General features: G+C 47.2%; 1 protein-coding gene across 8 annotated transcripts in view; it reads right to left on the reverse strand.

Moving 5' to 3' along the window:
• SLO2 (slowpoke 2) overlaps window positions 1–22009 on the reverse strand; it is a 562054-nt gene that overhangs the window by 21361 nt on the left and 518684 nt on the right. For 7 of the 8 annotated variants that reach the window (XM_089582856.1, XM_089582855.1, XM_089582858.1 and 4 more), the window contains 10 exons: window positions 20906–21014; window positions 17772–17921; window positions 12845–13062; window positions 11767–11983; window positions 9281–9386; window positions 8499–8671; window positions 7270–7341; window positions 7028–7162; window positions 5197–5326; window positions 716–817 (listed from right to left, as the gene is read on the reverse strand). In XM_089582856.1, coding sequence (XP_089438982.1) covers window positions 716–817; window positions 5197–5326; window positions 7028–7162; window positions 7270–7341; window positions 8499–8671; window positions 9281–9386; window positions 11767–11983; window positions 12845–13062; window positions 17772–17921; window positions 20906–21014 — 1412 coding nt within the window. The remainder of the gene's footprint in view (window positions 1–715; window positions 818–5196; window positions 5327–7027; window positions 7163–7269; window positions 7342–8498; window positions 8672–9280; window positions 9387–11766; window positions 11984–12844; window positions 13063–17771; window positions 17922–20905; window positions 21015–22009) is intronic. The other variant, XM_089582857.1, reaches the window with a different exon arrangement.

Raw genomic sequence — 22009 nt, forward strand, 5'->3', positions numbered from 1 at the left:
CTTGCTTTCAGTAAAAAAAGATGCGCTCATGACCTTCTGTGCTCTCATTTTCTTCCCAGTTAGCGCATGTCATTTCGGCGGCCAACGCAGCTGATGGAAAAATAAGTGATGTAAAAGGAGGGTACTTGTCCGTCTCCGATCAGAAATGCTGTCATGACAGGCATCAGACTGAGCTGAAGACTTATCAATCAATCCCTCAAACAAGCAGCTGTCCAATCACCGGGTAGCTGTCCAAGCATATAGAGTTTCTACACATTGTCGCGGCACTGTGGCCGCCGAGGTACCCGCAAACAAGAGGGCGAAGAACAACAGCCAAAAAAACATTTAAAGAGACAACTTGGAGGCCTCTGCGACTAAACAAAACAAAAAAAAGGCCGCCACCGTCTGGAAGACGTTGAAGTAACGAGCGTTAGCTGGATCGTGACGTCATCATTGACACGCGGCAGGTGGTTATTTCTACAATGCTATTGTAGATGACACTACAAGTCTCAATGCGAGATGTGTTGTTTTCTAGTGGCTGCCACAGATGGCGCTGTGATCTCAGGGTGGTAGCAGACCCCACGAAATCTCGAAACGTGATGAGTAAGCGCTAACGCTCTTGAAAGAAAGAAGAAAGGAAAGGGGCTGAGTACATCCAGCAACGCAAGCATGTGCGACTTACGCAACACCCATGAAGACAATAGAAAAGTGCGTTATCGCCCGCACCAGCACATACCTGATACAAGAGGGTGTCCAGCATGCTTGCGCTGAACACATTGCCCGCGGCGAATGGGAGTCGAAACATGTACGAAATGTGCGAGCCACGATCCCTCTCTCTCTGCATGATATTCGGGGAAGGGAGAGAATACATAGAAAAGAAAGTGCATTGGAAACCTTCGGCATTCCACAACAATCACGGATAAGAAGCGTGCTGCACGACATTTGCTAGTGCATGTTCAGGGTATCAATGCCGACACACTGGCACCTGACAGTGAACCTCTTGTAGCCTATTATCACAGTGTTTCTACCTTATAACGCCTGATGTTCCAACACGCACAAGACCTAGCGTGTACGCGTAAAAGGAAGCTTACAAGACAATTACTTCATTATCAGCCACACGCGCTGGAATGACAAAAATAAGATGCAAAATCTGGCCTTTTTTGTCGCACATAAAATGCGGAAAATGTGCGAACAGTAACGCATTAGAGACTACACGAAGTGATAGGCCGCACAGGATGGATCAACAAAGAAAACGGTCGCTGACAATAACGCGAACCATGACATGAAACGGTTATACAAACAATGGATACTTGCATGGCTGGCAGTTTCTTTCATGGTGTCTGACGACGTTGCTTAGCGTCTGTTAAGCAGAAAGGCGCGAAAGTTTGCCAAAATAGAGGCAGCAGAGAAAATAAAAGGTACAAAATGACAAAACATTTCGTTTGTGGCCGGAAGGCATGTGAAAGTTTAAAAAAAATGTAGCAGGCTTTCAAAGCGCCAGTAGCATTCAAGAAGCAGTTGGTTAAAAACAAGAGTACGGCATCTTTGCCAGCCTCCCTGGACTACAAATTGCGCAAAAAACGCCTCTGCTCAGCAAAAAACGTTCTAATAAAAATTATGCGCTGCAAGCAGCAAGGGCGATCATAAGGCTCTAACTTAACAGCCGCGGTGGCCACTGCGTTAGCTGCCAGCCACATACGCTAACTAAAACGCTCTGCCAACTAAACAAAACTATCGCGCTGTCAGCCGCACCTGAGAATGATTACGCACATGCACGGGAACAATACACAGATACCTAGCAGAGCGTGTGCAGCCAAATTTGAAAGCATGCAGCAGCACGTGGCACCTTCCATTGGCATCGGGGGGAATGCATTAGTAGACGTTTACATAGTTTAAAAATTTTGAAGTAAGGGATTAGAAGAATTTTTTTTTCCTTTTGTGACGCCTGAAAAGAAAAAAAAAACGGCCTAGTTCGAATAAGTCCGCTGCTTCAGCTACCTTAACGGAACGCATATTTTGGAGTACTTGGTATTAAGAGGTCTACTGGCACAAGCCCTTTAACAATTTTTGGCAAGCGAGGTTCCAAAATATGCAAAACCTCTTTCGGAGTAAGCATAATTACCTTTAACTGCGCGAAGGCACATACTGAATCGTTTGGTTTACGGGATTTAACGTCCCAAAGCAACTCAACCTATGAGGGACGCCTAGTGGAGGTATCTGGAAATTTTGACCTCCTGGGGTTCTTTAACGTGCACTGACATCGCTCAGTATACGCTGGCATCTAGCATTTCGCCTCCATCAAAATGTGACCGCCGCGGCCAGGATCGAAACCGCGTCTTTATGGTTAAGAGCCAAGCACCATAACCACTGGTATGACTTCGGTCTTCATTCAGAGTGAGCTGTCGAAAGAGTTACTGCGAAGCTGCTGCAGTATACATTACCGATCTGCTGAAACCTATAGCCAAGTCATGCATGTCCAGTTACACGCGCGCTTTAAAGGAGCTGTAATTCCCAGCTTGAAGCCAGTTGGTATGGGAAGAAAATAGAAACACAAAAAGCACGGCAAAAAAAAAAATAGACCGATTGCCACTGCGTAACGCAAGGTTCGTATTTATACCTATATTCCTATATTATGATATGTTGAGGAAGAACATACGCAAGCGACCTCATATCTGTATAGTTCTAGAGCGCTCTTTTTAGTGTTCCATACATACTCGTCTTTCGACTAGCTCCCCTCTCCAGACCGCCGTTCATTGTGCGCGGCGCCGCCGAAAACCCTCGCTTCAGGAGGCGCGTTTCGCATCTGATGGACCGTGCTGCCTTCGTCCGCTCTCGCCACACTATCCCTCCTCTTAATACAGTAACCACCGTCCGTTTACGCATTCCTACACGCTCTCGCCAGACCGTCCTCCTTTCATGGTAACCCTCCTCCTCCTTCCAGGGTAAGTACCCTCCCCGTGGTTCCCGTGGCAGCCACCTTCCCCTTGCGCCTTACGCCCTCGCCACATCCTCCTCCGTCTACGGCAGCCATTCTCCGGTCGGCGACTCTGCGCTATCGCTACATCCTCCTCAGTCTGAGGTAACCACCGTCCGGAAGGTTCTCGCGGTAAGCATCCTCCAGTTACGCCTTCTCAAGCTCTCGCCAAACCTTCCTCCTTCCACCGTAACCCTCCCACTCCTTCCAGAATAACTACCCACGGTGGTTTTCGTGGCAACCACACACACCACATGAGCCTTCTTAAGCTCTCGCCATGCCCTTTTCCTTCCACGGTAACCATCCTTAAAGTTGTCCCCATGGCAACGTACCCAAAACGCTGACGACTACTGCGATGACAACTCGAAACCCGGGAACGAGAACTTTACAGCTGTCACTGTAAAACTGACTAAACTAGGCAATGGCCCAAGTAAACGATGGGCTGGCGGTAGCGGCGGCTGCTTCAAGCTGACGCTTCCTACGTTCCCGCTCCAGCGCGGCCCTCCGAGCACGAACGTCGCCGCTCTCGCTGCTGCGAGGCACTCGTCGCCCACCGTTCCTCGGTCCGGCTACGCAGCCGATGAGCTTCTCGCTCGGCGCGAGCAGAATTGGTTCTTGTCAACGGCAATCCTCGCAAGCAAGAGCGCTTTATAGCGGGAAATACAAGTTCGTTCACTTATTGTGTGTCTTCCTAAAAAAAAAAAAAAACGGTTTTCCGCGTCCAACAAACTATAGCGGGAACGCAACTGCGAGGGTCCACAACCATTCGGCACTACAGAAATGTTGCTGAGTTGGGTTTTATGGCGCATAAGTGGCTACGACTGTCATGCGCGAAACATAGGTTAAATAAGTCTGTTTGTTAGAGTACGGGAAATAATTGGCCATCATGTTACAGTTAACTTAAAAAATTTTCGTTGTTGCGATATCTGCAAATGCATTTTCTCCAAAAGTCAAGCTAGGATTGAAAGGAATGTGCTTTCCATAATAATTTGCCATATAATTTTATTTTGTGAAATACTAAGGAATGAGATTAAAAAAGAACTGAAAAACGCAGATGGATAAAAGCAGCGCTGGGGCGCATGAAACAGCTGCCATAGTGCGCAGGAGATTCTTGAACAGGAAAGAGAACTGCTGAACTTGAAAGAGAAAAATCTAGAACGGATAGCAACAGCGAAGTGGGTGCGAAGTCCATAAGGAGATAAAAATAAGGCCTTTTTTTTTTCTCGAAAGGCTGTTTTTTGCGGCGGACGCAGCGGCGTCAGGGAACGGTGACCGAGGGATGACAGCGATGCATCAGCGAGTTCATGCATCGCGATTACCACACGAGCGCCGTAAGTCTTGCATGCACTGTAGTAGTCATCTACAGGAGCGCTCAGATCGCTTCATCATGCACAAAACATTCTGGATCAGGCGTTTCCACAAACCTGTAAGCTGGCGTCCGCAAGTGACTTTGCAGCTAATGATTCAGACATGTTAGTAATTGTGTATGACGACTAGTATGGCTATTAGTGAATGATATCGCATAAAGGTATGATGAATGTAGTTTTACAGCCTTTACTGTTCACTCCTTAATCATCTATTGTTTCTATACTTTTGTAAAAAAAGGAGTGTACTTACATGGTAGTTGTCCAACTTTTTTTTTTTCTCTACTTGTTCTTGCTTGCGTGGAAGGCCTCTGATACATGCTCCAAAATACCTAAAAGTCAGGGCCGCACAGGTTTTGAATTTGGTGTTGGCCGCGAAAAATTTCGCGCTTGTCGCAAAATACTTGCCGCAGCGCGGACTTCACAGGTTCAATATATTCGAATATTGACTGCGTGTCTTTTCGGACTGATTGGCTGGTTGATCTATGCATTCGTTAACTGTCTGATCGGCCGACGGATCTGATGAGCAGAGACTAAGAAGACGATTTAATTAACAGGCATACCAGCACACGGTCTTTGTCTCTTCCTCCGGCGTTTTCTGAGCTATGAAATGCAATCTGAGTTAAAAGCTGCTTTTTTTCTTTTCAGGTGTCATTATTAGTGTCATGAAAAGGCACATACCTATATATTGCGCTGGGACAATAGCTGCGAGACAGCGTAGCGCTAAGCCGAGACAAAGCAGGCGTTAAGAGCACGTTCCAGATGCAGAAGTATAATGCGAGGGCAGCGGGCGTAGTCATTCGGCGCCGTCTCTGCCGCCGGTGTTTGGGGCCGAATGGAAGGCGCCAGCCACGTAAGCATAGGAGCCGGCCACATTACCTGGTTGAGCAGGCTCACCTTCTCCATCTTGGAAAGGTGGAGCGCGTACGTGTCGAACGCCCTGAACTGCATGAATCGCATGTTGCTGCTTTGACTCAGCTCAGTGATGATGCGCACACTCGGGAAGAATCTGGCCCAGAGAGAAAGGAAACACACACACACACACACATCAGTGTTTGGCAAACAAGCGAAGGAACAACTACACTGCTATAATATCCCGCGGTGCTTTCTTTTATTTTTTTTTATTTATCCCAGGAAAGGAATATCGCAGGGTGGGCATACAGAAATCAAGAGACAAGTACAATATTCAGTACACAAAACAAAGGTCACGAATGATCCATGCATAAACAAAATGTGTCATCGATAGAGAAAAAAAATCAGTGAAGTCAGTGCTACAAAACTGCAGTCATGGCAAACTAACAAGAACACATCAAATCTTGAGCGAATAAGTTAATACTGAATAAATTAATAGTCGTAAATTGCTACTGAATAAATTATTACTTCCAGTGCACGCACTGGCAAAAGAGGCTAGAGTAAGGTAGCTTACGATTAAAATAACGCATACTATATACGCCGTGCCCCAGCTAAAAGTTACCTTTGAAAAAGACGGAAAGCCCCAGGCGAGTAAAACTAATTGAGTGCCGCTCAGACTCGCATGGCGTAGTCAGCAGTTGTTTCTTTCATTCTGGAAAGTTATTTACTTAGTAAAGATTAATTAGCTAACTTTTTAAAAATGATGGTGTCCTGAATATAGAGAAAAACAGCAGGCTGAAATGTTTGCACCAAGGTACCATTTAAGTCGCTTTTTTTTTTTTTTACCCGCTCAAAACGAATCCCGCGAAGTAAAAAAGCTGCCCCGCGACAGCGGTGTTACTTCAGTGTCCCAAGACGCTTCTCGGGGAACAAGAGCCGCGCTTTCTTTCGCAGCGCTGTCCCCGAGTGGGCTTTGCGCGTGGACTGGGCGAGAGATACACGGAGCAGCTGTCACGTGGAAGCTTTTGTATTTCGCGGGCTTTCTTTTATGGCCACTAAATGAAGGTCAGCAAATGGTACCTTGTTGCAAATAACTCACCCAGCTGTTTTTAAGGACGATCTACGACTTCTGAACTGACACTAGTTAGCTAATAAATGCTTACTAATTATTGAACTAAGGAGAACGAAAAAAATGCATCAGACTAGGCCACGTGAGTCTCAACAGCAATCAGTTGCCTTAACTGGAATAGTGGTCAAACGAAGCATGAACGGAGGAGTGCAGCCTTTGTCAGAAGTAAAGAGCCCGAAAAGGTTGGCTGCTGGGCCATACTATGCACCTCGTTATGCATCGGCAAATCTCTTCAAATTAAAAGGAACGGTCGTCTTTGCCGCTCGGAGAGTTAAGGCTGCCACGGATTCTGCAAGAGAGCCCCACTAGACGGCTTAGAGGCGAACCCCTTGGGCTCTTTACTTTTCACAAAGGCTGTATATAGAACTTAATGATGTGGTTAGTGTTGTCTTACAGCATGTGTGAAGCGGTTATCCTAGGTGGAACCTAACCATGCCAACTATATGATAAGCGAAATGTTAGGTAATGTAGTACGCGCTAATAATACAAAACACTCCACAGTTTGTTTAAAGGATAAACTCAGCTTAGCCTATTTCGCTTATGAGCACGGAGCTAAAATTTACGCCTCGCCCGCGCCTGGTAGAGGGGCCCCTCTCAGTCGGCCGCCTATTCATATGACGCTGTGATGGCTGCTTTATTCAATGGATAATGCCTGCAGCACTGTTTCGACGGCCGTTTGAGTCTTAATTAACACTTGTGCCGCCAAAGTGCACAGCCGTAGTGCCTTACTTGAACATAGTCTGCACTGCGACGATGGTGTTGCAGTCTGCCAGGTAGTCTTCTTCGGCCGAGTTGGATGATTCCTTGTTGACTACTACGACGCTGTCGGCCAGGTTGATGCCTGCTCGTAGCAGGTCGTCCAGGCTGAAAGTGGCAACGCGGAGACGCAATAACCGCTTTAGCGTGATTTCTAACTACGCGACCGTGTTCGGCGCAGGCACCATTATATAACAAAAAGCAGATTCACTCACTCGTCTATAGAACCCTGCATCCAGTACACCAAGGGGAAACATGAAATGGCATCTAGAAACGCCGCGTGAGGTCTGAAAAGAAGGCATTACGAAGAAAGTTACGATTAGCGATAAGCTCTAAGGCTGCAGCATGTTTACGCGAAAAAAAGAAAGAAATGTTGCCTAAAATGAAGTACTACAAGGAAGCATTAAAGTGAACCTATCTGTATGTTGCAAGCGGCCATACTCTTTAGAAGCTGAAACCTACACTTTTCCGCTAAATTTGGACATGTCTGACATTGTTGGAACATCATATTCATTCTTTAAAAACTAGCTTGTTATTCCTCAGGAGTTTCGCAGCGAGTAGCTTTTCGATTTAAGTAGTCCAGGTCACAACGTTCAACAATTTCGTTGCACGTTATTTCAACAATGAGCAATAAACGAAACAAAACGATTCAAGTGAATTACCAGCGGGTTTTGTTTCACTGCAGCATTCCAAGCAATAAAGCGCCTAGAAAATCCAAATAATTATAAAGCCGCAAAAATGAAGCAACTGCCGCTTGTCGTTCCCGCAGGCTGCAGTGCTAATTTCAGTGTCCTCACTGCCTTAGCGAATACGGCCGTGATTAGACTGCCTACAGGCAGCCTATGCAGTCATTCTGACGCTATTCAAGAAACAGTAGAGCTGGCGTGAGAGTCTTCTCGAACGGCGCTCGTCGAGACAAGGATTCGCGTCTAGCTAATTAGACACTTGAAGACAGCGGCGCGCAGCATTTGCTTGTAAAAAGATGGCACACGGTATCATCCCAAGAGGCCATTTCGAGCGCCCTGCTCTATCATGAGTTTTTGGTTTATTTTTAAAAACATTCAAAGCCTTTGTCCTATTCATACGAGACTTGAGAACCCTCACAATCGTCCGCTTCAATTTTCCTGCCGGCGAAACTTGAATTTTTGAGCGGCAGCGACGCGTGTACTAATCACTAGGTTCACTTTCTTCGCGAAGGACCGCCTGTCTTCTTTTCACGCCATATTTGCTGCGTAAGGAATCAAATGACTTTTCGTCGGTGTTAAGACTGACAAAACCTGCACTTAAGGTTGCAGAGAAGGGCGCCCAATTCCCGTGCAGTCTCTCTTGAGAGCTCTTTGCCAAAAGATTAAGTTCACACAGTGACGGTTATCGTTTTCAGGCTCCCGATAAGGAGATGAAAGGCAGAGAAAAGGGAGAGAGAGAGAGAGAGTCAAGTAGTTACTTCTTCTCCAGGAGTAGCACGATGGGTCTTAGGCTGTTGGGGCTATGGAAGTGTGCGCGCAGAGGCACAATGAAGTTGTAGATGCCCTTGCTGGCGAAGTCTGCTGCCAGGATAACGCATCGGTTGGGCCAGTTGTACTGCTTCGCGTTGTGGAACTCGCAGTGGTCGCATTGCTGCGCGGCAACAGGGGACACGTCAGTCGGCAACCGGAGCGCGACACAGAGAATGTCCTTTGAAACAACACTGCCACCCATGACATAACTGGAGCAGACCTGACAGCGAAATAACGAGCGTGCTGCGTAATACTGGCTAGAACGGTATTTTTTCATTGACTGGCAGGGAAACGTGCAAACACCCTCAGCCGATCCCTGCCATGATCATAAAAGAGAACGTTAAGTCATGTAATTCTTGTCTATTTTGCAGACCATTATAAACGTAATTTTGCTTTTATGTTTGGCTATGTACCATTGGTCCGAAATTCGCGGGTCAAGATGGCGAAGAAAGCAGCATGAAATGCTTTCAGAAACCTTTGTACTCAGTACTAACTGCCTCTTAATAAAACTTCAATACAGATTTTGTTCATGCGGTTAATAAAGAGTAGTGTTACTGAAAATCCTGTTACCAAAGGAAAAATGGCAGCTCACTGCGACTGTTTAAAGCGGGTGTAAGTATATCTACGCACCCAAGTACACGATAGCGATATGGAAAGCGCATATGAAATGTGAAAAATTCGCCACAGTGCATATTATACCGAGACACTGCTGCGTAAGACATGCACTTACCTGAGCGAGCTGCATGCAGCAGAGTGGTTTCTTGTCTCTAAGCAAGTAGCAGAGCTTGGGGCTGACGCCAATGTACGGAGTTACCGGAGGGAACCCTTTCACAATCCTGCAAAGAGTGCGGCATTGCCATTTCAGTTCAGTAGTAACCCAAGCCAGTCTTCCTAATGTTTTCTCCTTTCGTAGGCATGTAAAGAATCTTATAGTGATAAAACTGCAAACTGATGAAATCAGACGCCAGACTTCTTTATTTAATTTGCGACTCAATAGCTCAAAATCGCTGACACCCAGGTTAGTTGGTACGGATACATGACGCGTATAAATGCGCAAATACGACACAAGCACGAAGCTCGTCATGTGCCGTATCCGACCACTAAAAAAAAACTAGTAGTAAATAACTAATGCCATTAATCGTATGAAGTTACCTTTTTCTCCGCGAAGTCCAGAGTTCACAGTCCTACATTGTATGACCAGAAGTCACCTTGCGGAGGCGACAACGCTCTCACTCTATTACAACCCGAAGACAATTGCAATGGACACTTTGACGGGGTAGAATTAGTTGTTTATTATCTCAAACATGCTGCCTGTTTCTGCCCGCATTTGAACACTTCTACTGGACATTCCCATGGCGAAGCTGGCAGTCCACATGCCACATTCAGCAAACCACAGGAACCAGCATCCATACCGCTAGCTTGGAAAAAACCGTTGAATGATAAATGTTGCTGCCCACAATCGCAGATCCCTTTGCGCTTAGGTGACGCTCTTGAGTGGCGATCTGATGCAAGAGTACCTGCTGTGTCTGGAATATGGTGCTAGTATCGGTGTGTCCTGTATATACGACTAAGCGGCGGCGCTTGTGCACGAGCATTATCTCTGAAAACCAGCACCTTGTTCCTCAGCTCATTGCCGAAGTGCCCTTGGCAAGCTTGGCAAAGTCTGTTTATTAACTGGCTGTGATGAGCTGTAGACGATACATGGAAGATGATGGTTTCACGCGCCACGAATAAGCCGTCGTGCGTCGACGTGTCTGGGCTAATAGGCGCTTTTGCATTGGTCACACAGGAAAGGCAAAATACTGCAGGGGACACTTCCGCTCCACCTTAAGGGTATGATGAGATAGCGTTAATGGGTTAATGCCTATACCGGGTGTTTTTTTTAGAAGGTCCAAAATTTTTAAAGAAAGATAAATTCCTTTCGATTTATTTTAACCCTGGGGCTATACTGAGGGCTACGGCGGACGCCAGGTAAGAAGCAAACTACTTTAATTAGTTCGCTGATTAACTGAATACGTTAATTAACTTTTATCATTTTTATTTTCGGGGATATGTTGTATTAGCAGAATTGGAGATCGTCTTCCAAACAGTCCAGCCAAGACAAAAAAATTTTCATGGAAAAATTTTTTGCGCGCGTTACGAAGCGATAAAAAGTCACCCTGGTAGGCAGCTTCACACTGTAACACAGCGTCTGTGAGCGTCTGTGACGTAGCTCGCTCCGCCCTGCGCTTTGTGTCAGTGCGTTTTTGTTCCAAAGCGGCATTCCGTGTGGCCGCGGAGCGAAGCGAAACAAGCAGCGATAGCGCAGGCCGCCCGTCCGGGCTTCAGGTGATATCAGCCGTGTGACGACGCAAAGCGCAGGGCGGAGCGAACCACGTCAGAGGCGCTCACCGCCGCTGAGTTACGGTGTGCAGATGCCTACCAGGGTGACTTTTTCGCGCCTCGTAACGTGCGTGAAAAATTTTTAATTAAAATTGTTTTTTCTCGGTTGGACTGTTTGGAGGACGATCTCCAATTCTGCGAATACAACATAACACCTAAAATAAAAATGAGAAAAGTTCATTAACATATTTAGTTAATCAGCGAACTAATTAAAGCCGTTTTACTCTTGCCTGGCGCCCGCCGCAGCCTCCAGTATAGCCCCAGTGCTAAAATAAATCTAAAGCAATTTACCTTTTTTTTTAAATTTTGGACCTTCTAAAAAAAAAACACCCGGTATATGCATAACTGGTCACTCTGCACTTAATATTCATAGACCCCTGGGAGTGCTCATACCGCCCCTGGTGCGGTGGTGTAGAGGCTAAGCGATGCGCCATTGCCCTGTGATTGTAGGTGTTGCCACTGGTAGGGCTTATGAGACGCAGGTTGCTCTTCCCGAGGAACCTCAATTATCAATTGAACTGCCACCTGCCACGGTGGGCAGTTTGCTCACAATCCAGTGGGCAGGTTGTGATGGCGTCATAAGGTCACGTGACCTAGGTGGGCCACCGGCTACCTAGGTTGCTTCTGACGATTTTTTGTCGAATTTTCGCTCACAGCCCACCCACGCCGACACTGACGCCGACTTTTCTGCGACACACGGGGCCCTTAACTCTGTCGCGTTAAAATACGCGAGCGAAAGAGCGGAGAGAGCTTGTGCCACCGACTCGCATAATAGCTGCCGGCACACGCGTTCAGTACGGCGACGCCCTCCAGGGGGCAGTTGCTGCCACTCACTCGGACTCCTCGGCGGGCGTGTTCCAGGAGTTTTCGAGGTACTTCTCTTCCTCGATGCCGAGTGCGTCGTCCTCGCTGTCCAGCTGCGTGCCCTCGTCGCTCTGGCCGAGGTCAGGCACGGGCGCGATGCTGGGCCGCCGGCCACGCGCCTCTTCGGGCTTCGGAACCTCCAGGTGCTGCTTGCGGCTCCGGAAGTCGAACCGAGACTTGCCGCTCTCTGCGAGGACGAGCAGGGGAACAAAAGAAAATAGGGCTGGTGTGCGGGAATTCACTGCACAAGACCATCGAACACTCGACTGCGGCCGTCGGTAGCCACGATGAGCGATGCGGCTTTAATACCAATTCTGTACAGCCGCGTGAAAACTGGAATTGGGTCGCTTCTAATAAAAATGAATAACCCATTCAGCCTTTTTCTTATCTGCAGCTAAGTGTGACTTTATTTCGTTATGCGCAGCCTTTTTTTTTTTTTAAACAAAAAGCCTTGAAGCTCGTTCTTTAATGCAGCGTCAGTTTCCTTTTGCACAGAGCAAATAAGCCAACGCCGTAACGCTGGCTTTGGGGGTACAGTGATTCCTAGTGTGGAAGAATACTTGTCATTTGTCACTTTCAGTTTCTGAACTGCCCTGTTAGAGGCAAATCGACAACGCCGCTGAAGCTGAGGGTGAAACCGTGCACGTCTTATTCGAGGATCAGAGAGAGCGTTTCATTTTCATTCTTATTTTCAGAAATGAGACAAAATTGGCAAGAAGGTTTGAGACCCTCCAATTCATCGGCAAAAACGACAATACGTTCCTGCGTCCCCATTAACATAAAATCGTCAAAAGTAATCAACAAATAGCTTTAAGGACATAGAAACGGCGCATAGTGAATGAAACGGTAAAAATGCACACGATAAAAAACTAAAGTTTTTCTCTCCAGCTGCGACCTTGCACCGACAGCAGTTTTGCCGTGTCCTCACAGAGGGTTGATTGATATCGGCTTTTTGCGTGGCGGGTGGCTGGCATGCACAGTTCTTGGGAGTGGATTGAGTATTCTACAACGAAAGGAGTCGGTCAAGTGTTAGCGTCTGCATAAGGACCTGTCTTGGCCTTGGCATCGGCTGCGGCTTTGTCTGCGGCCTCCTGCGGCTTGGCGTCATCCCCGGCGGCCGGTAGGAAGGCGCTGTTCTCTTCCTTGGTGATGTTCATGTAGAAGCAAATGTCCGATCCCTTCATGATGTAGGCCGGCCCCGGGTTCAGCAGCACGGGCCACTGGCCGTGCACGTCCGTCTGCACCCCCACCAGGGCCACCCCGTACCTGCGAGAGGCGGACGCAGTCAGGGGACCAGGAGTCGACATCGACCTGCTTCTCTCTACGAGACACGAGTCCCTTATGGGGCACAGGGTGAGATGATACAGATCCAGCAGGCCGTTCGTGGATTACGCAGCTCCAGTGGTCGTACCGTGACGAGTAAAATGCTAAACATAGCCAGATGCAATGCAAGAGCTATGCAGTGAGAACTAAAAGGAATATTTCCAAGAGCAAGTAGCTAAGCATCACTACTTGATAACCTTTCGGTTTGTTCAGGCAGAATGACATTTAATAGGGCTTTTTGGTGGGCTAGTTGATCCATGAAGTAAAGTGAAGGAACCAGCGCAAAAGACAAGGACATGACACGAAAACACGGGCGCTGACGTTCTTCCGGGCTAGTTGATGTGATTCCATTTGTGGGGCCAGCTTGAACATTGGGATGTAGAGAGACAAATCACTGGTCACTTTTCAACTTTAATGAAAAACGTTCAAGCTAATGGAATACAACGTGAGGGAGGTCTGAGCTTAGCTGCGTGCAAAAGGTCGAATTTATACGTCGCCCCATCTTTCTGCATGGTACTGAGATCGATCCACCGCGTTGTGTCAAGGGCTGTAGCGATTCGCTGCTCAGCGTGGGGTCGCGGGTTCGATTTCCCGGCCGCGGCGGCTGCCTATTGATAGAGAGAAAATTCAAAAGTATCCGTGCGCTAAGATTTTGGCGCACATTAATGAATCCCAGGTGACTGAAACTAATCCGCAGCCCTCCAATACAGCGTTTTACATAGCCCACATTATTGTTTTGGCACGTAAATCCACATTACTTAATTATTGACATCAGCGACAAATTGAGTTTTATTTTTTTATTTTATTGCCATAATTTTCATTAGAGGCTATGGGCTTACCATAAGAGTTCTGCGTGCTGAATACTACTGACTTGTTAAAATCTCGATTTCAGCGCTGATACCTCCCAGAAACGGCACTTCCTTTCCGCCCACCGGTGTGCAGCCACAAGAAAAAAAAAAAAAGGCGCCAGGACTGCGTCCTCATAAACCTCTGATATGTATTCATGCATGTAAAATAAAAAAAAAAGAAACATGAGGATTTTGATAAAATCATCAGATTGAAATAACTACCTATCTTTTGTTAATTTTTCTCATAAATGCCACAAATATGTTTTCTCGTGAGAAACGCACCAAAATGTAGATGCTTGAGCATCTTATCGACCGGGAGCACAAAAATGTGAACACCAGGCCGAGCACTCGGCGGCGATTTTTGTAGCAACTATTGACGAGCACAGATTCAGCCCTCTATGGAGCGCTTTCAGCCGACCACCAGGAACGAGGTTAGAAACGTCTGTCCGATATACGATCAAAAAAAAAAAAGTTTACGATTTTTCTTCAGTTTAACGTCCAACGTTTGAAAGTAGTGGTCTTTAACACCTTTCAGCTTTAACTTGCGCTCACGCCTTAGTTCATGCAGTGACCTTCCCAAGTGACCATCACGTTTTGCTGTCTTAAACTTCAGGCATGCCCGCCTTATTTTCTTTACCATACTCACAATGCTGGTAGTCATCCATGTTTTTTTTGCGTTTCTTCAGTCTAGCTGAATCTATTCTTGGCACATGGGCATGCCTCGGTTAAAATAATTAATTCGCAAAAATTTGCCATAACTCAAAAACGGACAAGCAATTCAGTAGTTTTGAGGAGATGCTAGCATAGTAACTTTTGTCGTAAAATAAAAAAAACGAGATTCAATTCACATTTACTTTCTCTATTATGCTGAGCTTTTATACGTGCAACGACAGTGCAGTGATTACTAACGCCTTGAATAACATGAACCCCATGAACGCGGTTCGCCAGGATTGGTTTCTGAAAGTATTGTAATAAGCCAAAAGTGTCTATGACGTTTTTCATGTCTATATTAGTAGTATTGCTTGTTGTGCTTTTACACACCAGTGTAAATCCGGCAAACTGAAATCAGCTACGAGCAATATATACTTTTGGGATACCTCGGTAACAATTTCTCAAAGTGATTGCACCGTGCTCAGATCCGCACTGGGAGCACGATAAAATGCTCCGACAACGTATGAAGAGTTGGCGTCCAACGGGAGTGTACACCATATTGACTCAACCATGTTGTAATTGATACCTAGTAATGATGACCTTAAGGAAGAATGCACGAACAGAAAAAATCTCTCGCAAAACCGGGATCTGTCTTTACGATAAGTGACAGACTCTGTAGGGAACACCTCGCTATTACGAATTGATAGATCTAGCCATGAATCAATGTCAGACATTAAGTGTAATGCTTCTACAGTTGATTACAACAGCAACTAAATCCTATCGGAGGCATTTCTTTGTCACTGTTGGGCGTCATCGTTTCACCGCCAGAACAACATTGTTTGTGTTGGTCCCATCTAAAAGCCTTTCCGTTAACTATAAGTTTTTCATGACTCAGCTTTATCACTAACTTTTGTCTGCCTATTTAATTTTTGTACATTCTTATAACTTCTTGCGTACATTTCGAGTCTTCGGAAGTCCTTCTCTGCTCTAGGAGGCACCCTTAAATTTTTTCGCGTTACTCAGGACTTCCTGCTTTTCTTTATATGAGGTGAAATTTGCAATTAAAGGCCATGAAATCTTATTACTGTACCGACTGATACGGTGTACCCTTCGTGCAGTTCAGAGTTCGATCTCCAGTTCAGAATGACAGACGCTTTTGATTAGGTTCTCCGATTGTTCACATGTTTCTGATTGGTCTGTCTTCTACGCCACAAAAGGCGATTTTTCCTGGACAGCGCTCGGTCGCCAGTTGGTTAGAGACATCACTCCCAAGCGAATGAAACTATGTATGTACATCCAGAACCTCAGGTTATCACTGGAGATTGTACAAGCGAGCTCCTATGCGTTCTCTGGATCGCTAGCGGGTACAGTGCTTCCCTTCTGAACCAGTCCTCAACACTGCGCCATGGCGAGTCGACAAGGTTGGGCGAGACCTTGTCGTTCTACTCATGACCTCTTTGGCCACTTTGCGAGTAAATAGAGCGCGGATGCTGAGCCGTGCTCGGTCGCGCTTTTAGCATCCCGCAGGGCTTGGCCATGACTGGTCGGAACAGCTCAAGGAAGAACAAATCAAACAAGGCGCACACAAAAAAGCCAGCAGAGCACGAGCGCTTTGCGTTTATTTGTCGTGTCACGTATCTTCGAGCTTGTTTTCGCCACACGTGGAAACTGTAGTCAAGAGTTTGACGAAACGTCGTCTGGTCAGGTAGAGGCATAATAAAACAACAACAAGGAAGCCGTAGGGCTTCCGAAACGTCAATACGTTTCATTAAAATTTTGACTTGGTCAGTGACCCTATGTTTTTATTATGCGCCGTAAACGTCAATACGTTTCATTAAAATTTTGACTTGGTCAGTGACCCTATGTTTTTATTACGTGGAAACTAACTTGCCCAATGCTCTATTCTTTTGGTTGGTTTATTGGTTTGGTTTATTGGGGTTTAACGTCCCAAAGCGACTGAGGCTATGAGAGACGCCGTAGTGAAGGGCTCCGAAAATTTCGACCACCTGGGGTTCTTTAACGTGCACTGACATCGCACAGCACACGGGCCTCAAGAATTTCGCCTTCAAGAAATTCAGCCGCCGCGGCCGGGATCGAACCCGCGTCTTTCGGGTCAGCAGCCGAGCGCCGTAACCACTGAGCCACCGCGGCGGGGTATTCTTTTGGAGGGTCCATGAGAGTACCGGAGACTGTTTCGCACAGTGAAAAGCACACGCATGGTAGGAGCGCGCCAGGAGCCTCACGCTTCGCCAGGACAAATTCCGTCGAAGAGGAAGTGGTCCGGAAAATTCTGAAAATCGCTGTTTCTGAATATGCTGTCCGGCCCGAAGCAAGGCAAATAGCTAGTCGATCGACAAGTAAGGTGCGCCTTGTGAGGCCACGTGAGTACAAGATGCTCCTTTGAGCAATAAAAAAAATTAAATAAAACGTAAAGCTAAGAAAATGAAAAACAACTTTTATTTGGAGAGGAGGGGGTGGAGGGTAAAACTTTTCGGGAAGGGCATCGAAGCAGGGCCTTCTACTCAGCATTTCAAAATCAGGAGATTTGAGCAACTCCCTTCAGCTCAACATATTATCGAACAAATGGTTAAGTGTAGAACTGGCTGCAATGCTTTTTTCGACAGGACTGTGTGACGGGCTTTCTCGGAATGTGCTGATGCAGGTGCTGTTATCCCAAAGCAGTGCCTTTCGTCCGGTCACATCACAGCTCGCGAGTGAGCACCACAGGCTTGTACAATGCCTGAAAGTGCTCGAACGGTATGCGTACTCGCAAGACAGCGCGTCAGAAGAAGGAAAACTTTTGCTGCGCGCGCTTCACACGAGTAATCAATACGTTGTGCGTATATACCCGGCACCTTTGAGAGTAACATAGCCAGCACAAGACAACTAAGGACAGCAAATTTGCGCAGCGCCCTTCATGGCGTTCTTCCAAGCAGAGCCCCGACCCAGATGTTATGTTTGTCAGGCGCAGCCACAGCATGCGGTCTTCCAAAACCCGAGAACAACCGCGAAGCGCCGCCATACGCTGCTCTTTCAGGACTGTGGCTAGAAGAAACGCCGAGCGGTCGTTCTGGAGGCAACCGCACTTACACGCGGGAGGCAATGACTGTAAGAGAAAAAAATAAAAAGAAAGCAGGACACACGCGCGCTTACTTTCTGTGCGAGTGGAAGGATGCGTAGGTGAAGCTCTTTCCCTCGTACTCGCCGAAGAAGCGGCTGTCGGCCAGCCGGATGTGGTAGATCTCGTTGCCCGAGCACTTTCCGTACAGCCGGTGCCACTCTTCGGCCGACGTCTGGCCCTCCCTGCGGCGGGGCATTCAGGGAGGAACGTAGCTGAGGACAAAGTGCAGCGTGTTCGCCGAGCGCTGGAGAAGCGGGCACTGTTACGGCATTATGGAACTGTCGGCTGCGCCAAGTTACGAGGGAAAAGGGAAAGAAGGAAAAAAGAGAACAGGAAGAGCCTGGAGGGCTACAGAACGAAAGAATGCTTGATGTCACTATGTGGCGCAATAATAAAAAGTTCGGACACTTTAGAAAGGTTTAAAGTGGTATAAACTCTTGGACGCTGCCACTGCGAGGGTGATGCATCTGTTTGTCACAGTTATGCGCCGATGACAACCCGCCCAGGATGACTAAGCTGCCTGCGCTGCAAAGCTGATTCATGTGCTCTCTTTGCGCTTGAAGACTATTGTTACTTCGTCGTTTGCAAATGCAGTTGCCTATATAGTTGTATTAAAAACAACATTGTGACGGTTCGCAACACAGCGCATGGATGTCTCTCTAACAGAACTGCTAGTACGACAAAACAGAGCAAAACAGTTCATGTCAACTGCAGGGCGTTTGGCCGCGGAATCTCCATCTACCCATATTACCTCTTTACTATCGGCATGCCATTCACCTGCTCTTCTCCGTATTATGTTAATAATTCCTGTCCATAGCTCCGTGCTCCTGATGATTGTTTTTTGATCTGTCACAATAGAGCCAGAAGCGAAAGTGCCTAGAGACATTTTATCAGCCAGGGATTATGCACGCCATCACTTCATTTCACGCAGTACAGCCACACATTCATTCTCCACTAATATTGTCTCAAGTGAACAGAAATGCATCCAAGCTCAGTGTTCTTAGAACATAACTGCGGTCACTAACGCTGTATGCGTCTCACATAACATGTTTGGAAAACAACAGCAGACAGTTTACGCCGCGGAAGACAACTCGAACCAAACACGGGGCTGTTTGCTACGCTAAGATTATGTTTTTACGCTGGTTAACGGCCCATGCGTGCTTTTTACCAACAGCAGCCCCGAAACTTCTCCTTCAGTGGTTTCTGAAAGGACGCCAATAATTTGTAAGAGCTTTCGTTCACTAGTTCAATTCCCTGGAGCGTGCGAATTTGTTGCGGTGGCTTAGAAGGTTGGGCAGTCGTCCTCTGAGAAGGGCGGTTTGTTAGTCTTTTGCGGTGTGTTTCTCAGAGTCGTCTGAATCATCATGTGTTTTCGATGTTTGCAGTTACTTCATCGCCTTTCTGAGGGAGAGTAAGTCGTGGCCATGCTTTAGCTTCTTTATGACGCGTTTCGTTCATTTCGTAAGAACTTATTGTACGAGTCATTGAAAACAGCCATGTCCTATGAAAAGAAAACTTTCCGAGTCTCCTACCCGAAGCACATTCAGCGTCAGACGTGCGCTCAGCTGCGCATGACGCAGGCGCTTTTCGCTCGCACCATTTAACCGCTGCGAGTCGATCCGCCACACGGTGTGACGCAATAAAAGCGTTGCCTCCTCCTCCCCCTTCCTAACCTTGGTTTATCCCAAATTACAAGGGCAGCAAGTAACTTAGAGCGACGCGAAGAAACCATGAGAAGGAAAAAGAAATGCGCTTCGGCTTGTTGCGTAAATCGCGAAACCAAGCGAGAGCTGCCGTAAACGACGCCAGTATCTTTAAATCTCCGCCCCCCACACTTCTTCAATGATGTCCTGCTTTCAACGGTCCGAGTGTGCACCCACTGTAAGACTACGTCATCCTGTACGGGTCATCCCGTCCACGTCGACCTTGCGCCTCTCGATGTTCGAGTTACTTCGAAGGACTGGCACGTATGTTCCGGTCGCGGTTCTCTTCCCACGCTCTTCCCACAAGCGAAGCCTCAGAAAAATATTTCGTGTTGCCAGCCAGTACAGTGGCGGAGATAACTTTTCGCGAGCATACGACGCAACCTCTCTTGGCTCCATTGGCCACGTTTTGCGATAATGCAGGACGAGCGCAAAGATGCTCCAAGAGCGCAAATGGATCCAAGCTCTCAGCTTTTTGACAGGAAGCGCTCGGTATTTCAGGAAGCACGGGGCTCGGTAAGCAGCGTCCGGTGTGCTGCACCAGAAACGGGTTTAAAGCCTCCGGCGCCCTTCTGGAAGCGGCCTATAGAGGGTCACTACAGGAGAAGAACAGACGCAGACGAAGGTATTACTGCCCCTCGCGACGGCTGGCGCAAAATTCGCCTCGGTCGAGGCAATTTGCGTATTCCTCTTGAAAGCAGAGTTAGCGTAATTAATGCATGCCAGCACTTGGGCTGCTTGCGCGCTGCTGCTCGCAGCGGTCGCACAGAAACGTCCGCTTTCGTTTTCCGTGGGCCCGAACGGGTCCGAGCGGGAACGTAACGCCTGAGGCTCATCTCCCAGCTCAAATTTTATTTTAGAAACATTACAAATGTACCGTGCCCGTCTTCATCAGGGCCTAGGTTCATTTCTGCGACTACAGGGAACGATAATTTAGTATTAATGGCTAATAAAATATTGAATCGAAAATATGTTCTCAAGCGTGGAATCTGTTTCGTGGATATCGCCAACGGCATCAACATATATGTATAGATACATTTTGTACCGTACTGGTAGCTTTTGTTTATATTTTATTATTGCTAAATAATTAGAGTATTCGAGAAAATGATTTCTGCACGAGTCAAACGTCTTGCGCTAGCGTTTTTTTTTTAATTTTCATCGCAGCATAAAGGAAATGAGTACTGCTGGAAGTTCAGCAGTCCACCGTATTGGTTTAATACAACATTAATCTCGTCGCTAAGGGAGGCTTACTTTCCCGATACGAGATGTGCAGTGTTTTCGCAGGCCTCCAGCATTAACTGGAACTGCAGTATGCCTTATGTTCTTGGAGGATGCCTTTCCGGCATACAATGTAAAATGAGAGCACTGAAAACTCCACGTCAGTAGGGCACCATCTCCGGAGGTCTTGTCCCCTTCCTTCCCCTCTAAATGCGAGAGAGGAACAGGAGCGAGGGCGCACTCACTGTCCGCGCGACGTGTGCAGCAGGAGCGTGACCAGCGTGGAGGCACCGGGACAGAGGCAGTTGTTGGCCAGCAGGGCGTACTTGAACTCGTCCTCACACACCACATGTTCTGCACGGCGAGGGAAAGAAAAAAAAAAGAGGGAGTTAGGCTATTTGCACACACTGGGGCATAGCAAACTCGGGCACCCACTTCTGCAGACCATCGTTTACCAACGTCAACACCGAATGCAATGAAGTAATGGGATTTAGAAAAGAAGCGGCGGGCACGAGCGCTAACTGTGTCTATGGCTTCTTTTCTTAGTAATGCTTGCGCTCTGTTGTACGCCACTACCTGTTGCCGCAAGCATACGTGCGTACGTATGTACGCACGTAGCACCTTCTGCGGAAGTTGAGTGGTCAAAGCTCCCATGGCCAGAGTGCGGTCGCATGCGTATATTGATGGAGGGACTCCACTGATTTGTTCGCCCGAGGTCGTGAGAAATAGTGGAGTGCGTTCTCGACATCTTCAGTACAACAAAACTAACGAGTGGCCCAGTGGCAACGGTCACTGCCTCACCGTAAGGCCATGCAAGCGCTCACTGCGGTTACGGGTGCCTTGGTCTGGAAACTTTCGTAAGAGACGTCACCCATTGGGCCGATAACCCATTCTCCTAAAGTTTAATTCCGAACGTCACAATGGATGGCGGCAGAGATGTGCGTGGTAGAGGCGGCAAGAACCCTGCCCCCTACTGTCAAAGCAGCGGTGCTTTTCGAGAGAGCAGTGGAGGTAATTGTCAGCAAAGAAAACAATGGTACAGGGAGCGCTACAATACTCAACCAATTCTGCCTGCACTGGGCATCTGTACGCGGGGGAATGCAAACAGGGAGATGACAACATGAAGGGGTCAAGAAAAAGAGATCGCAATGGGCACGCACAAGCGAAGAGAACCAGAAGATATATCATTGTAAGAAAGCGCGTATTGCAAGCCACTACGGAAATAGCGATCCAAAACCTAAAATAATTGGGAAAATAACTGCGGGAATAACTTATACGGTCAGTTATTATTTTTCCATCTGCAGATTTTTCTTGTACCGCTATTGAACGCTTGCTTTCCTCCAACAGAT

Source organism: Amblyomma mixtum, chromosome 3, assembly GCF_055824585.1.
Source record: "Amblyomma mixtum isolate Tamu chromosome 3, ASM5582458v1, whole genome shotgun sequence".
NCBI classification, from domain to species: domain Eukaryota; kingdom Metazoa; phylum Arthropoda; class Arachnida; order Ixodida; family Ixodidae; genus Amblyomma; species Amblyomma mixtum.